We start from the raw sequence: 18,335 nt of genomic DNA on the forward strand, positions 1-18,335 counted from the left end.
AGTTTCTTCAATGACATGACAGAGACATAAATTTAAAATAAATCTATATTTTTGTTGGATGCACAGATTAAGTGATGAAGTGCTGCCTCCATGACTGAAAATACAAGCCGTGCCTTAACCGTCTTTATTGGTTTCAAATTGTCCAACTCTCAGCCACCCTCTATCCCACCCCTGGTTGCCATGGTAACTTGGACCCGCAAAAGAGGGGGCAGGGTGAGCAATGCCTCGTTGTGTAATTGTCATGGTCATAATTTTATGACAATAAAGTTGTAATGTTATGAGAACAAAGTCATACATTTATGAGATAATCTCATAAAACTACCAGAAATCATCTTAATTTTCCATGAATTAAGTTTTAACATAGTGACAAAAAAAAGTGTAGTATTTTGATGAAAGTATGACCGGGTATTAAGAAAGAGTTTTAACTGTAAAAACAATGCGTTTTATAGATTATTATAATATAAAATGGGCATAATTGTTTTTGGGATTGCATCCCATTAGTATACAAAGGTGCTTGCTAAATATAACAGGCCTAATGATTTCTTTGAAATCCAAAGTCAATAAACATTAGTGAGAATTTGCCTTTCATGATGCATATGTGTGAACTTCTGCATATTTTTGTTTGCATATCGGGGCCGTACATTACGCGTAAGAGCGCAGGTTTCTGCGATCCCTCAAAGGAGACAATCATCCAACATTTTCTCATGCTGCTGCTGTTGCTGCCTCCAGGACACAATGAATAACAATGAATAATTTCCTGACTACCTTTTTTTTATTTTCACCGCAGGAGTTGGCTACAAAGCGGTGCGATTGTGTTACGGTACTTGCAAAGAAGAAAATAACCTGAAGCTACTTTTAAATGTTGGCTTGGATTCTCAGGTGAATACAAAGTTACGTCTTTGTCATGCTCACTCGAACCTGACGCTCTTGGGTCCCGGGCTACATTTACAACTGATCGTGCGGAACTGTGCCTTAACGATATGGATTGATTGCCATTAATAATAATAATGAACAATGTTAGGGCAAACCCTGGAAATGGCCAAAATGACCCAAAAATGGACGCTTCAAAACAAAATGGCGGACTTTCTGTGTCTTTTACAACATGGATTCCAGATTTTTTTTTGGGGGGGCGGAATTTTGGAGTGACAAAATGGAGTCTGCTTTATGACTAATGTAGACTAAAACCCAAAATGGCTGACTTCCTTAATTTGGCCCGAGAACAATAATGACAAAATAGACTTTCCATATTAAACAGCTGAATTATATATTTTATCATGTTACAGCCATTACACACGTTCCCACGGGTCATCATAACCGGACCGGCATGTTGACAACTTTACTGCCAACAATATGGAAATCTCCTCAAAATATTCCCTGCTAAGCACACATGTACCCGTATTGACAGCATATTATCGTTTCCGCCTCGGTGCTCACTCCGCCTAATATCGCATTAAATATTTAATGTAGGCCGTTAATAATATACCAGGGTGGAAATCTAAATATGAGAGTGGTCCAACTTCATGAAAAATGAGATTAGCTTGACGTGATGTCATAATAACTGTGCTCTATCTTTCAATACTTAAATGTATCTAGGTAAGAAAAAAAAAATCTCATTACCAAGATCCAGGATACCCCTAAAGTCACAGCGTACCCCATAGAAATTTAGAAGAAAAAAAAATAATCCCCAGCAACAGTTTCACAAACGGAGACTAAATTGGGTGGACAAGTTCTTTGATGGATTCCTACTAGGAAATTCGCCCAATCGAGGCATTATCTGAAGCAGCTATTTGATATGTTTTAGTAAAATTGGGTGACAGAATGCATTAAAGAGTCTCAAGGACCCATGCAAGAAATCGAACCGGATGTCAGACATTTTGTTTTGAAGTAGTCATTTGGGGCAAATGGGCAGAATTCCAATAACAGGAAATAAGGGTTAGAGAGCGAGAGAGGGAAAACATCTCATCTTGGCCTTCAAATGCCCTTGGACTAAATGGCCCACGTTCAAGACAATGGACGGTTGTCAATTTGATGTGAGATTTCCGACACTTGTCGCTTTAAAGGGATCGCAGGCCTCTATTATTTGTAGGTCGGCGTGTCCTGTGGCGACAGTCAAACAAACACAGATTGAGACATGCAGTCTGTCTTTTGTATTTGCATATAAATGAACTATTTATCGCTGACATCCACACGGGTTGAGCCCGACTTTGCTTTTCCTGCCCGAGACTCCGAAATGGGGGATGAGACAGGAAGGAAGTATAAGATTTCATTCAAACAATAAAAAATCTCAATCCTATCATATCACCCTTTTCTATTTTATGCACAAAGACGTTTACACTCACATTCCCACCGCCGGATAATTTTGAGTGTTGGATGAACCTAACATGGATCTGGAATGCGGAAAGGTGTGGCTTTTAAGTCCAATTTGAAACACAAACAAACCATTGAAACCCGGACTTGGGTTTGAAATCCCAAATTTGTCCTCAAACCCTGATTTGAATATCTAACCCAGGCTTGAAACTAATCTGAAATCGTAACTGACTGGAGGCCCCATATTGACCCCCCTTCCCACTGCAATTAAACCCTGACTTGAGGAGCTTCAAACTTCAAGTTCTAACTCAGCATAAGCCCCCCCCCAAAAAAAAATTAATGATGTATTGTCTTCTTAGGACAGTAAAAAGCAGAAATGGCCCCAGATAGCTTGAAAAAAGGCTCAAAGGACATACACTGAATTTTGCTGCCTCCTTGTGGTGAGGAGAGTGTACTGTACTTCAGGACTCTTGTAATATACTCACAGGGTTGACATGGGTCTGACTAAGAATACAGTGGACCCGTGCATATTTACGGTTTGGCGTTTGCAGAATAACCTATTCATGGGGTAATCAACAATTATTCAATTATTTGCTTTTGTAAATACTCGAGTAGGGGTCCACTGTGCTTTGTCATGTGACACAAGATGTTATATACTCACCTACCTACAGTATGTATTTACTGATTTACATTAAATTGCATATTGTACAAATATTTATGAAATTGACTTGACTACAGAATTAGTCATTGCATCCAGCACCTTACATGATGTAATAATGCTCGACTTCCTGAACATTTTTTGACCAAATTCTTATGCAAAAACATTGAAAATGAGAACAAAAGTTGAGTTCAATATTTTTTTATGTAGAAAAAAAAAATGCATTTAATATTACATCCACACACACACAAATGAGGACAGGAAATAAAGTTGAAGCTTTAAAACAAACTTTAACCGTGAGTCTGTGTGGGTTTTCGTAATTACAAGTTCATAAAATATGGCCTTCATGAAGGCCGCCAAAAAAACATCCCCATCTTTGTGATGTTTTTTGTTAGGGCTTGTGTTCACAATGTAACAAAGAGGGGGGCGAGGGAGAAGGTTTTCTTTCAGGTTTTGGTGTGAGGTCACTCCAGTTCCTTAAAGCGTGCAAACATGGCCTTGCGCACGGCTTGTTTGTAGGTGGCGTGGTCCCAAGCGACATGTTCTTTCTTCTGGCGTCTCTGTGGACATGGGTTCAAAACTGGTGTAAATAAGGAGAGAAACATGTGCATGAAATTACAGGCAGAGAAATAGGACGGCACACTTACGGGCGGAGGTTCGGAGCCCAAACCAGGTCTGTCACTTGCTTTAGTCATCTCCCTAAGAGCCAAAAAAACAAACAAAAATTTTTTTATTCAAAAGTGTCTTAACTCTTTCACTAGCGGCCATTTTGAAAGAAGAGTATATTGACAGCTGTTTTAACAAGACCATTTTTGACTTATCTTTCTAGACCCACATAATATTGTGTTCTTTGACAATAGTAGCAATGAACCTAACAAAAGAACAAGTAGGCTCTTCTTTCGCCTGACAGAAAAAAAAAAAAAAAAAGCTTTCTAGCCTTTTCCGTTTAGCATCAGTCGAACACGAGTTGGCTGCACCAAAAACACAGGTTAATTAGAGCTCAGACTCCAGTCAAAATCTACATTCACTAATTGTACTTTTGCCAAAAATACAGATCATGGTCATCATGGTAAATTGAGTGCATTTACATAGCATTTTGTCTACATCATGTTGTCCACAGTGCATTACCCAAGCCTCATATTTCCCTTTTTGAACATAGCGGCGTGTACTAATGAGACTGTATGAGGGACGCCTTACTTTTTAGTTTAAGAGAACTTACTTTAACCTCCAGGATTCCTCGCATACCATGGGCCGTTGGAAGAATCCAGGGTGTTTTTTCCACTTCTGGTCAAGTTTTAAATCCATTCGCGTTCCGTACTAGCTAGCTAGGGCTAAGATAGCTAGCTCGTGGAGGGTTTGTCTCATCCGGGGTTCAACATCCAAAGTTTGCAAACTCTTTCGCGCTAGGATGGCATCAGAGGCCAACAGCCAAGTGACGACAAAGGCGCTTGATACACTGCCTAGATTGATTTTATTGACCGACTGCTTAACAGTTTAATGTAACGCTCGTTAGCCGGCTGAACAGCCATTTCACTGATGATAGCATAATATATTACATTGTATAACAAAATCCCAGGGTGGTGATGTTGAATAGGGAATGAGTGAAAGATTTCCAACAAGTCAATAATAAACAACTTAACGGAGGTTGTGTTGAGTCGTACCTGGATCCTCCGGCCCAGCTTTTTTTATGATGAGGATGATGCTGTTGTTGCTGGTGCTGGTGCTGGTGCTGCTGCGGCGGTGGCTGTTGGTGATGGTGTTTTCTCTTCTTCTGTTCTGGTGACTTGACAACTTCCATGGTGCCGAGCTGTGTGGGGAACGTTTAGGAGACATTTAGAACACCCTTAACTGGTTGCTAGACAATCGCAGGGCACATATCAGCAGCCGGCCATCATTCAGTCACAATCAAACAACCACATGCAATGATGGAACATCCAAACTTTACAAGGCGCTGATTCACTTCACTCACTTCTTTTTCCTGGTTCTCCAGCGCCTCCAACTCTTTTTTGGACCTCTTGATCTTCAAGTGGATCTCCATGTTTTGCTGAGGGTACAAACCAGCGTGAAAAGGAGACATCGCCACGGTCGGCGCTAGCAGTGCAAGCAGGCAGTACTGTACTTTGTGAAGGTCCGAAAGTTGCTGGTGGCGAACGAGCGCGTCCTTGTTGGGGAACTGCCTCCTGCACAGCAAGCAGGCCATCTTCTTCCAGTCCGTCAGCTTGTCCTCACGCTCGACCGGCGCCGCTTTGCCGACCTGGCCGCCGCGTGCCATGTCCTCCTTCTCTTCCTCCACCTCCTCGTCGCTTCCGGCGGCATACTCTGACGCCAGCATGCCCAAGGAGCCCGTCAGCCGCTGGCGACGGGCAACACAACGTGTTAAAATCATGTGTTGACTTGTGGGGGAAAAAAAACGAGTTAAAAGTTTATATTGTGTTTTATCATTTTGTAGTGCACATTTTGAATCAATCTTTTTTTTTTTGGTGTTTTTACAGTATACAGGTAGGGCTGGGCAATATGGCAAAATTCATATCACAATATTAATTGCAACCCTTCACAGTAAAAACAGGGCTGCTCGATTATGGAAAAAATAATCATCACGATTATTTTGGCAATAATTGAAATCCTGATTATTCAAAGGATTATTTTTTGGTACAAAACGAGAAAATGTTTAAGCATTTAAAAATATTAAGACCAATTAAAAAATAAATAAAAACACTATAGTTATGTAGGTTTATTTTGTACCTAACAATGTATAATAAATAATATATATTTATAAAAAATATTTTTTGTTATTTATTTATAATTGTATTCATTTATGTTGGCAAAAACTTGAAGTTGGAGTGCAGCTTGTGCACTGTGCAGTAGAACAATTATTTATTTTTTTGGTACAAAACAAGAAAATGTTTGCACATTTAAAAATATTAAGACCAATTAAAAAAATAGAAGCACTATAATATATAACAGAATTTACAATAATATATATTTATTTATTTAGGTTTGCAAAAACTTGAAGTTGGAGTGCAGCATGTGCATTGTGCAGTACAAAACAAGAAAATGTTTAAAGGTAATAAAAACAAATACAAATCTTTGAAACACTAAATTCATTTTTGAATGAAACAACATTTATTAAATTAGTTATTTTAAAATTGAAAAAAAAGGTCCAAATGTATAAATTTAAACAAAAAAATTAGTATTAATAATCTTTTTTTAACGATTAAATTAAATTGATAATTTGTGAATATGTTAATTGTGTACTGCATTAGAGAATCTAAATTGATAAAATAAGGCGCAATAAAACATGAATCAGATTAACATTTTCTGTGCAAATCTCAACTCAGAATTAAATATTAGCATACTTTAAAGCAAAATAATGTAAACAAAACAACAATATGGCTGATTTTCAAACAATACTATACAACTGGCTTTCAGTTCAGTTCAGTCGTTACACATAACAGGCAGATGTTCGGAACTGAATAATATCGCAATGTAACTCCCGCGATAAATGGGGGGTCACTCCGCCTGAACGTCCTTACCTTTGACTTTTCATCTTTTTTAATTGGAGTAAGAGGCTTCTTGAAGAGTTCTTCACTGCCTGAATTCTGTGGGCACAAAACTACGTGAACGACTTGAAAGTAACGGGATGTAAACCTTGGCGGATGCGCGTTCTCCCAACCTTCCTCTCGAAGACGGCAAACGCTGCATCAGCCGTCTTAGATTGCTTCCTGTCGTCATCCACGCCGCCTTTCAGCACCGGTGACGGGGAACGCACGCACTCCTTTTGCCGGTTTTGGATCTTGGCCCAGCGCTCCATATCTTTCATGATCTGAACAATAAACATTAATTCAGTCACTCATTCTCCCATACATACACAATTTTAAGTCGTTTTAGCAACAACCTTGACAGCAGCGAGACTTTTTGGCTTCTCGTCCCTTCTTAGCGAGTCGTCGTCATCTTTCTTCTCAGGAAACGGACTTTCATGGATGTCAGCAGAAACGGGCGGTTGCGTGCTGGGCAGTGGAGGCTCTAGGCGTTTCTTCATGTCCAGAGGAGCGTCAGCAGCCGGGTTGGAAAGAATTGCTTGGTCCTCGGCCGTCATGACCACAGGGTGGTGCCCCGGATTGCCTCCGGGCACCGGGACGTACGCCTTTGTTGCCGCATCCCAGTACAGGTACTCTTGGTTCTGAGCATTGTAGAAGTACTACGGAATAGCAAAAATTTGCGTATAATTAGAATTGGAAAAAAAATAAATAAATAATAATTCTATTTATTTATTCAAACCATCAGGAAAAAAAAACTCAGCAAATTGGGAAAAAATATCACAGAATAAAAGAGACACCCCCCCTCCATAAAAAAAAAAAAAAAAGAAGTATTGGCCTATTGTGTTGTCTTCTATACTCACTCTAGAGCCAGGGTCATAGTACAGGGTGGTCTCAGGGTCATAGTAGAAGCCTGATGTGGCATCGTACAAGTAACTTGACGTATCATGCGTATCAGCATCTGAAGGGATTATGACAAAGATACTTTTTTTTTTTATGATGAAAATGCATAACTTTTCTAAATCTTACTAAATAATTTCTGTGACAGGCTGCTGTACTGTAAACTGAATTTAGGTCATGCTTTTGTGTGAATCAGTTTCTTCTTTTCCATTACCAAATTCAGGCACTTTTTAAGGACTTTGAAGGTCAATTTTCCAGTTTTTCCAGTACCCTTCAAAAGGCGAAAACCAGTGTGAAACTGTGCATACGCATAGCTTTGTTTGAGGTTACCAAATACTGTCTGTAGGAAAAATACCGAAAATCTACTAAAACCTAAGCCTAACATTGAACCAGCAGTTATTAAATGAATGGGGTCTAGAAAATGAAGCAGTGTTTTTGTATACTACTCAATGTCATTGGTGTTGTTTTGTCAAATTTCTTGTTCTTTTTCTTATAACACTCAACGACGTCGAAGAGCACGGATTGATTCACACCATATTTCCGCATGTAAACTTACCTGCATAATGTGATATAAATGTTAACTTATTTTCTAAAGACAATTTACAACTGTAGGCTAGCCACTCTGTTTACTAGGGGTGTAACGGTTTCCAAATGCAATTCCACGCCACTGCGCTAGTGACTGTATGTTGTCAGCATACAATTAGATGCCAATTTTCAGTGTGCTAGAGATGTTCTTACCATAGGATTGGCTGGCAGGAGCGGCAGCATCGCCAGGCACATGAGCGCCAGTCGCCTGAGCGCCAGTCGCCTGGTGGGACGGATCAACAGCTTGACTGGCATCACAGTCGATTCCCTGTGAGGTGTTACAAGAAATCTAACAGTACCTTTTCGAGAGCACCCAATTTGAAAATAAAGCACTTAATGCACCTACCTGGCTAACATTGGCATCTACTGACAGAGGTGGATTACCGCTACCGGTGCCACCTTGCATTCCGGGAGGTGGCTGCATGAAGGGTTGCGGTTGGGGGTAAAACTGTTGCTGCTGAAAGGCCAGAGGGAATAATCACCTGACAGGTCGGATCATTTCCATCACTCTAAACAAGAGCATGACTGACCTCCATTGTGCTGCCTGCGAGCCGATAGTCTGGAGAAGAACTGTTTGGTTTGTCAAACTCTCTTTTGAAACTACAACAGGCAGATAAGAAATGAGGTGAAAGCCCGTCCGTCGTAAGCAATAGTGGCTCGTGTACACAGTGTGATGAATAACAAAATATGACCAGATGACTTACCCCTGGTTCTTTAGGGGTTTTGCAACCTCTGCATACACTCTGACTCCGTCAATATAAAGGGAATTGGGCTTGGCGATGAGAAGGTCCACTAAGCGTGTCACTTGCTACAAAACAAAAAGAAGACTTGCTACACAAATTGTAGATGCATGTTGAACATACAGTATAACGCATGCCGATTTCCCTCAAGGCACCTCATGGGAGTCCATGTCAACAAAGCAGAAGCACTTTGCTCCGGGTGTCTTGGCCTTGATTAGACGAACGTTTCTCTCATCCAGATAAGCAAAGGGATCCAAGGCTTTGAGAATGGCCTCGATTGTTGTGGTGGGCTTGATGTTTTTTATGATCATGGCTGTTCGGGCAGGCAAAGAAAGTGCAGTTATAACAATGAACAATAGACTATTCCAAAACTTTACATCTAGAGAACAAGTGCACATACTTTTACTGTCCTTAAAGACCGATTTAGACTGATGGGAATTGGAGTGAGGGGAGTTTTGGTTGCCCCAAGACTCTTCTTGCATCTCACTTTCCTGCTGCTGAAACTGCTGGTCCACCTGCTGCTGCCAGGCCTCTGGAGTGAGGTCAGAGTTGCGCTGCCACTGGCTGGGCGGCAGCGTCTCCGCGAGGCCTTCAGGCGTGGACCCGTTTTGGTTGGACTCAAATTCTTCTGATGGCTGATCGGGTGTAGACAACTGTGACTCCTGTGGTGGAGGCAAGGTGTGATGGGATTCCTTTGGCACAAAAAAAAAGAGAAAAAAGCAACCCATCACCTTAGCATTCAAGCCCGGTTAATCTTAATGTCAAATTCCACCATTCACAGTACTTACATTAACACTTCTTTCACTGTCATCTGGATGAGAGTAGCTAATGGAAACTGTTCTAGTGCCAACCTTGAGGGAACCCTGCAACAAGAGCACACATACGCAATCAAAATAAGCCATTAAAAGGGTCGATAATGCCTAATATAAAACCAGTAACACCCAAAATGCACTGTGGCATGGGCACTTAGGTTGGTACACTGATCCAAGAGCCACTACCATTCTTGAGACGACAATAAGCCCCACTCGAGTAAACTAGTTTTGTGGTAGCTTCAAAGCAGAGGCTGCATGTATTTATTGTTGTCATACTAAATGAACCCGGTGAACTGTTTCAGTCAAATGAGCCATTTTGATATGATAACGCCAGACAACTGAGTCAAAGCATCACAGCCTCAAGCTGTCCTCTTCATATTGCACATTCTGTCTGACCATCAATCTAAAACCCAAAATGACAGACTTTGATAACAGAGAGAGAAGATTCTCAAAGACACAAAATGGAAGTTTGCTTTGCTTATCCGGCTTTACCGCTAATTCATCTGACTTCCATTAGAGGATTCAAGCCACAGGATGCTAACAAAATGCCATTTCCATAATCATGTTAAAATCCCAAGAATACATGGATACTTAGAAAAACAATCTAATCTTTTGCAAGAGTCCGCAGATAAATCGAATAACTAGGGTCACTACAAAAAAAATATAATCCAAAAGGTGAATTTATGCAGAGAAAGTCACACAAATATAGCACAAGCACTATTCTAGACAGTTACCATTTGGATCTTGAACGAGACAAAATAAGACTTTCTTTTAAAACACGTTTTGGTTTTTTGCTGAACACAAAGATAAAAGTTAGAGAAATGGCAGCACCAAACAATCAGGGAACAAAAAAACAAACAAAAAAACAATCCATTCATGTGGTTCCCCCACTTATCTTAAGATAGAGAAGCCCCGGCCAGTGCATTCCATATATCACCATATTCAATCGACTCAATACCATGAAAAATAATGAAGTGGTTGTGCAAAGAAGAATCTGAACATAAACACAAGAGAAACAAGTCACCAGCCACTTCTGGGAATATTCTACATTTGACCCGATTGTGCATACACTGTATACATAAGAAGAAATACAAACAGGTACCCTGTTTTTTATGTATATAATTAAAGCTTGATGTCAATGATTCATATGGTAAATCCTTCAAAGATGCTGAGAAATTTCACTCTGAAGCACCTATGTTGTCCACATCACTTTAGGAAAATTCCAGAGAACCAATAGACATGAGACACAAAGGGCTATTTCAAGGCCACTATTCAAAGAAGTTAATCACCAAGTCGTCTGGCCTCGTCATGAACATTCAAAAAGATCCATTATGGAAAAACCCAAAGCATAATTGAACCATCTTGTGGTTCCAACAAAAAATTACCACTCCTAAGAAAGACTAGCAATCCTTGACCAGAACAACCACAAAGCCTTGATTAAAATATAATTCCAATTTCCCACAGACCAGAGTCAAACTGCATGGCCAGTAAGTGCTCTTCTCATGTGTTTAGTTAAACAAGGGCCAAGCGTCACAGTGAGCACTAAAGCAAAAGACACTAAGGTTCCATGCTAACACGATGCTAGTCCAGTTGCCTGCCAATTATTTAAATGTCATTGATATTTGTCTTCAACTGTCAACTCCCTGTGTGTGCTTTCACCTCCAAACAAGCTCACTCACTCGTTTCCCCCATCGTTCCAGTTTGCAATGTTGGGGCAACTGAAAAGGAGAAGATCTTGCCATGTGTCTGTGGGCAAAACTAGTTGTGACATTAAACGTCCATTTTCACAATAAAGTGGTAAATGATCAACCATCGCTCATCTCTACAGTATAGTATTTTCTGTTTTTCCATTGTTACAGGAGGGAGTTAAAAAAAAAACAACAACTTTTTATTCACTGACAGCTAGCATTAAGCAGATGCCATTTCAGATGGACATTGAGAGCACCTGTGTCCTTATCATATTTGAGGATACACATGCATAGTTTGCAAGCAACTGTGCTATCTGTCTTATTTTTAACTAGAATAGTTCCACACACTTGGAGGCACTGCCGCTAGTTTGGAGTCCCCACCAACCAACCACCTGTTGATTTCAGCAAAGCATCAGGGTTGCTATTGCCAAACACGTGATAGAATAATTGACCTTGAATTAGAATGTTTGAATCATCTAGTGGCAACAGATGTTCGTTAACAGATTGCTCAAAATCAAGAGGAGCTCAATAGTCCATTTATATTGGCGCTAGTAGTAAAAACGCACCTTGCTTGGGAACCTACCATTGGAAAAATAGGGTCATAATTACTCATAGTCATCATTACAACTAATAAATATTTAGACATAAGACCATCCCGTTTAAACCTGAATCCTATCTTGTTAGGAATAGTTTTAGATAAAGGGAGAAGGCTCAAGTTACGGCGGAGTTCCGGTCCTACGCTGGCGATGTAACCCGAATTTCGATTTAAGTCGGATTTGTCCGTTAAAGTCGACATTTACATCAAAATACTTTGTACGGTAATTTTAAAAAACATTTGCGCGACCCGGAAGATAACCAATAACTCGTGTTTCCGGACGGACATTCATTCTATAAACACGGAAATGTGACGTGACCTGACCTGGTGATGGACGTCCGTTACTGGAGGTCACAACAACACAACTTTAAATAACTGAAATGGCGTGATTACTGTGGGAAATTAACAAAAACGGAGGTGCTACGGAGGAGGCACGGGCGCCATAAAGTCGAAACGACGTAACTCGAGGACTCCCTGTAATCTAAAGGAATAACTCAACAAATAAACTGAAGGATTTGGGGAATTTTGTTTCTGGGCACACGCCACGGGGGACGACCCAGGACACGCTTTAGAGATGTAGCCTGGAAACGGCACATTACTGCAGAAGAGCTGGGAAAAAGTGGCTGTGGAAAGGAAAACCTGTGCTTCCTTGTTAAAGCTGCTGCCCCCACTACCCCACCCTGCATAAGCGCAAGAAAATGGATGGATGGATAGAACGATCGACTTTTGGAATTCAAATTCTGTCAGACATTTGTTGGGGTTTATAGAACAATGACTGATTCCTCGATCTCTGTAGTCCAAGAACTAGGAAATCAAAGCCCACTCCCTCCCCAATTGTCTTCGTCCCCAATCTACTAAATGCCCTCTCGACCCCTCGTAATCCTGTTGGGAGAGGCGGCCTTGGTCGAGTGACGAGGATAGGCCACCTTGTTGGACTCCATGAAGTGGACTGCATCCTCGACGTTTAAAAACTCCACATAGGCCGTATCGTAGCTGTAACCTGGGGACAGCATTTGAAATACAGATGGGTTTTTGTTAGTCAGTTCCAGTAAGCACAGTCAGGCCGCTATAACACAAGAAGAGAGCAGTGCGTTAACACATCGAAATGATTGAACATTTCTCTGCGAGAGCTTTTCGTTAGCCACTAAAATACTGTACCTTCTCTGGAACACTGCATTTTTACAGGTATTATGCTAGTCCATCTTCCGATAGCAGTCTTTGTCAGGGAAAGCTTTTTTATAACGCCTTAACATGAAAAGGACATTTCAATAGTGGTGACTGACCACTTGTGTGGCATTTGTCATGGCTACAGACCAATGTGGTATGTGTGTTTAATTCTTTTTGTAACATTTGGGCAAAACAAAAACAAAAAATATCCCTAAACAGTATCGAGTATGCCCACAAAAATGTTCACTCTAATCAAAGGTCATGACAAAAGCACCTACACGTAAAAGTCTCTGAAGGACACACACACACACACACACACACACACACACACACACACACACACACACACACACACACACACACACACATGAATCAATCCCACTCAAGGGTTCACAGTGAGTTCTGCAACTGCTGGCAATGGCCCAACATCCCCAGACATGGCAAATGATGGCATTACGGACTTTACAGAGCACCACCCTCCCCGCCCCTCTTCGTAACTGGTCGAGGATCACACAGGCCAAAGACAACAAAAGCAACCATGAAGATAAAAAAGGAAGCGTGCGGAGGTGCCAACGTCGAAAGAGCGTAAAATCGAGGGACATGTAAGCGATCGATTGCCCCAAACAGTTCCACAAGTTCACAGTTTTACCTGGGACAACATTTTGCATCTTCATCCCCGGTTGTGGCACCCCATCTTGCAGTGTAAAGGCACCAAGAATCTGTAAAAACAAAAATAAGGCAAAATGTTCAAGCACCTCAAAAAAAAATAAAAAATAATCAACCTTCAAAAATGAATGAGTGTGTTTGCTAACCTGCTCCATCGTAGCAGATTTTGGAATGCCAGTTATAGATATTGTTGTGGAGACTTTGCTTTCCAATGACACGCTCCTGTAATCTTGATCCTTTTACACAAGTGTCCAAAAATTCCGTTATGACCAAAATACAAGCATGAGGGATGAGAACAATCAATTTAGAGTTCTGAAAGACTGTGTGGAAGTGATGGAGTTGATGAGTTTCTATTCATTTTAGTCCGTAAAAACAGGCTTACCTTAGAACCAGATGCAGTGAATGGTGGAGGCATGACTGGTTTGGATTCTGCAACCAGTGGTGGTCCCCGTAGATCCCCCTGTTTGTACTCAAACATCCTTCCAGAAGCGGTCCTGTAATCGATGTCTCTGTAGTCTTGGTCCTTGCTTTGAAAATCTTCCAGTTGTGCCATCTTATCCCTAGTCTGTTCTTTACTGCATGTGACCTTGAGTCCTGTAAAACTGTCATTTGGCTTGATAGTCTCATGAGTTGGCTGGTTCTTGTGGTACTTTTCACCAAGATTGGATTTGTTCTGACTCTTTCTTTCTGCGAGCCAGCGATTACTCTCATTTCGTCTTCCTGGAGTGGGAGCCGGGGGAGTTCCTTTTTGGGGAGAGTTTCTACCAAGCGGAGGCCGATCCATTTCAGCAAAGTGATCACCGCGAGCAAAGCGGACATCTTTCCCCGGAAAGTCAATAGGTGGTCTGTCCCTGTCAACAAATGCTGGTGGAGCTCGACTGGTCGCATCTCTCCTAAAACCTGCTGGATAGGTGGGCTCAGAAGCACCTTCCATTCCTTCGTCTACGAGAGGGGGCTTATCCTTTTGTCGGCTTTTCCATTCCTCTGCAAGAGTCATCTCTTCACCGCTCCTATAGTCCATAAGGGGGCTATCACTCGATTCTGGATCTTTATCAATTCTGGGCTGGCCATCTGGGCCCTTGAAGTCAGATCTTTGTGACCCGCTAGCATCGGCTGGCATGCCAGCCCTGTCCATTGGAGGGGCATCATTTCCAAATCTCAAAGGAGAGCGCTCCCTGTCTCGGAATTCAGGCAGCGGACCAGGGCGAGCTCTGAAATCCATATCAGATTCAAATCCACCTCTTGGATTAAAAGGCAGTCCTTCTCGTCGATCTATGTCCATCATCCTCCTTTCTTGAGGAGGCATGTCCGTGTTAAAACGACTTTTATCATCAATGCCCATTGGAGGCCGCATGTCCCTGAAGTTATCATTCTTCTCCATTCTGTCCATGGGAAACCCTCCTCTCCCATCCATGTTGGGATTATTGAAGTGAGACATATCACGAAACATGGCCCTGTCTCTCATGTCCATATATCTCTTGTTTTGCCCCCACGTGGGGACATCTCTTCCTCCCATATCAAATCCTGAGAAACCCGGTGAATTCATCATTTTGTCTCTAAAGTTACTATCACACTGCCCTCGGAAATTTAAATCCGGACTTGGCCCAGATCTGAAAAAATCTCTGTCCAGCTCTCTACCACGCATATCACATGGATCCATGCCACGCCCCCACATTGGTGGACCTTCCATTCTTCTCATGTCCATTGGTGGTAGATCCAGAGGACCCATATGGCCCATGGGTCCCATATTCATCCCATCTCTACCCCAAAAACCAGGCATGGGTTGATCTCTTCCCCCAAACATTTCTTCGCGGTGATTACCTCTGTAATAAAGTTGATAATTATTAATAGGGCAACGCCAACAAATTAAGGCTGGATTTACAGGTCAAATGTCCAATTTCAATTTAATGTCTGGCTTGGACAGTATTTGTTTTCTCGTTTTGACTGTGTATTGCATGCTTATGTCAAGTGAGATATACAGTGTCTGACATAGCTGTGGAAAAGATTGCTGCAAATATGTTCCTTATCCAATGGATATTTTTATGGATATTTTTTATAGATATTCATTTTTGCTAAATATACTACGGAGGGATAATAAAAACAGTGGTTGAAAGTACAATTTTTGTTAAGTCAAGTCAAGTTTATTTATATAGCCCTTAATCACGCAAGAGTCTCAAAAAGCTTCACATGCCCACAGTTAACAAATATCAACGACATCCCCTAATCGAACCACAAGAGGGCAAGGAAGGTAAAAAAAATAAATAAAATAAAAACAGGCAAAAGATGAGAAAGGCATTAAGGCATTTATGAATAATGAGTTAAAGTAATAAGTGAGGTATAATCGGGATAGGACTAGATAAGCAGTTGCTTAATTCTATTCCATTTCGAACAGTAAGTCTTTTTTTTGTAAATAAGTTTCTTTGGAAGTCATTACTATTATTTATTTAACGAAAACAGTTATATTTCATCCTTTTTTGTGGAATAACTTAAATGTCTCTGTCTGTTTTTTTTTTTTGACACAATTGTGACATTATGCTTTTTTGTTTTATTGTCATTTTAAATGTTCTAAACAAACTTGAGATTAAAAAAAAAGATATACCTCTAACTTTGCATATCTGTTTGGTAAAAAATTATAGATGTATTTAATGTGTTCATTTGTGCTATTTCATGAGAAAAGTGTGCGTATACATCTGATAGGCATTACATGTGCGTATACATCAGCGAGTGGCATATTTCGATTGAGGTACTATCTGATAGGCATCACATTTTTAATCAAATTTGAAAGAATCCTAAACTTTGGAAATCTGAATTTAGGAAAAGAGCACACGCCTAGGACACACCAAAAAGCTGTTTATTTACCTAAATGGAGGTCTTCCCCTCGGTCCTTGCCCTCGTCCATCCCACATTTTCTACAAAGAGTATCACAACAAAAACATACATTTTATAAAGATCTGAATCCCGGCAAACATTGCTGATTTAGCTGACATTTAATTACAGCCAATTTGTAATTCGCATGCTCACATATTCTCATGAATCTTCCTGTATAGTTCACAAATGAAACTATTAGCTGAAAAACAATTATCTGTGCATTTTCATGTATATTTTTATGTTGTTTCTGTCAAGCTCAAAGATGCCACCCAAACACCCTACTCCTTTCTCCTTCTCTGGCAGCCATATTCTAGCAGAGTAGTAGCCAATTTAACGTGATTGCTGGCCAGCAAAATGCTGTGTGATGGAAGTCCAGGTTTGACAAGCAAGTGAGGAGCCTTGAGGTGTTGATGTTGGAAAAATCCTGATGTAAACATCTCAAAACCCTCATCTTAACCCTCAGAGCAGGGTTATCAGGGAGTAGGATACACTTTGCGTCAGTAAATTCTAGTTATTAAAAACAAAAACGTACAGCGCGGGAATCAAACTTGTGACCTAGCACTTTTGGGGCGACTGCACTAACCACTTGAATGCGAGGTGGTACACATTCACTGGCGCAGAATGAGATGTTTGTAGTTCTTGCGCGATTCGCGGTAAAATAACGCTTGGTGGCCAGTTGCCGGTCACGGCAAAATAACCACTGCGTAAACTTTAACACACAATCGGACATTGATTCATAAAAATAATGTAAGATAAGTTAAACATATTTAAGCGTTTTGACATCAAAATGTGTAGTTTATTGAGTGTTAAAATAAACTATAATGCGTGCAATTAAAAGAAATCTAGTTGCAAAGTGAGGGGCGTCCATTACATGCCCATTCGAAATTTCGCATCAATCATGATCACGAAACCCTGAGGGTTCACGGCACATTACAAGTGGACGTTGCTATAAATGTGAGTGCCACGTTCCTGTGAAGCTTAAGTTATATTTATGGTGGTGGGGGCAAAAAAAAAGTCTGCTCGCGTCAATCAATGACTGGTAACATGCTTTGCTACTAGTGGGCCAAAAAAGGCCCGCTAACATTGGATAAGGCTATCCACGCGTAGGTAAACGTACTAAAACGCCACCTATTCGAGCGGGATCAGAAGGTAATCTTCGGGTGGTGTATATACTATAATATAGTAATCTATTGTTAATTCTGATTCAACTCATTTATAAGCGCTTATACGTAGCGAGGCGGCCAGTGTTAGCATTAGCGTGGCAGACTCTGCTCAACGCTTAGTTCCTTGAGCTACGCCGTTCACGTTTCTAAATATAACGACTACCCACGATATTTCTGCTGATGTCGACTCTTTTTAATGATTATTATGGACCCACCTCGGCCGCTTTGAAGGGTCGTCGTCAATGAACTCCGCACAGGGTAGACGGTGACAAGGTACCAAGACCGACAACTGCAAGAAGCTACGGCGAGTCACGTGACTGACAGTCGCAGCAAGAGACTTCCGGTAGTCGTAGCTGTAGGGGGGGTGTCCTCTTGTTACGTCTTTGCGAGGTTGTCAACGTCACGCTACGCCGACCGAGTCGGTCGTTACCTGAGGCTGAGCCCAGTTGTTATATATGACAAATGTATGTCCGTCCGTTAGTATCTATCTATCTATCTATCTATCTATCTATCTATCTATCTATCTATCTATCTATCTATCTATCTATCTATCTATCTATCTATCTATCTATCTATCTATCTATCTATCTATCTATCTATCTATCTATCTATCTATCTATCTATCTATCTATCTATCTATCTATCTAATG

General features: G+C 40.9%; 1 protein-coding gene across 2 annotated transcripts; it reads right to left on the bottom strand.

Moving 5' to 3' along the window:
• Nucleotides 1-3,150: 3,150 nt before the first annotated feature.
• rbm6 (RNA binding motif protein 6) lies at nucleotides 3,151-18,060 on the bottom strand. 2 transcript variants are annotated; one of them, XM_077572944.1, is made up of 22 exons: nucleotides 17,901-18,060; nucleotides 16,514-16,563; nucleotides 14,037-15,477; nucleotides 13,801-13,890; nucleotides 13,638-13,707; nucleotides 12,748-12,821; nucleotides 9,515-9,589; nucleotides 9,127-9,418; nucleotides 8,882-9,039; nucleotides 8,691-8,794; nucleotides 8,517-8,586; nucleotides 8,333-8,440; nucleotides 8,140-8,254; nucleotides 7,365-7,462; nucleotides 6,861-7,163; nucleotides 6,639-6,788; nucleotides 6,499-6,564; nucleotides 5,085-5,318; nucleotides 4,935-5,009; nucleotides 4,627-4,772; nucleotides 3,613-3,664; nucleotides 3,151-3,525 (listed from the first exon to the last, which is right to left on the bottom strand). In XM_077572944.1, the coding sequence occupies exons 2-22, from the start codon at nucleotides 16,558-16,560 to the stop codon at nucleotides 3,430-3,432; spliced, it is 3,864 nt and encodes a 1,287-aa protein (XP_077429070.1). In that variant the 5' UTR covers nucleotides 16,561-16,563; nucleotides 17,901-18,060; the 3' UTR covers nucleotides 3,151-3,429. The 2 variants fall into 2 exon arrangements, with proteins under 2 accessions (XP_077429070.1, XP_077429069.1); XM_077572943.1 differs by having other exon boundaries at nucleotides 8,333-8,443; nucleotides 17,901-18,059.
• Between the last annotated feature and the right edge of the window lie 275 nt (nucleotides 18,061-18,335).

The sequence above is a fragment of the Vanacampus margaritifer genome, chromosome 8, assembly GCF_051991255.1.
Source record: "Vanacampus margaritifer isolate UIUO_Vmar chromosome 8, RoL_Vmar_1.0, whole genome shotgun sequence".
NCBI classification, from domain to species: Eukaryota; Metazoa; Chordata; class Actinopteri; order Syngnathiformes; family Syngnathidae; genus Vanacampus; species Vanacampus margaritifer.

Excerpts from the sequence above, each read along its gene's own strand:
- rbm6 (XM_077572943.1), bottom strand. The coding sequence starts at position 16,560 with ATGTGGGATGGACGAGGGCAAGGACCGAGGGGAAGACCTCCATTTAG. Across the intron at positions 13,708-13,800 it reads AATCTGCTACGATGGAGCAG|ATTCTTGGTGCCTTTACACT; the intron begins GTTAGCAAACAC and ends TTGTTTTTACAG. Across the intron at positions 7,463-8,139 it reads TCCTGCCAGCCAATCCTATG|ATGCTGATACGCATGATACG; the intron begins GTAAGAACATCT and ends TAATCCCTTCAG.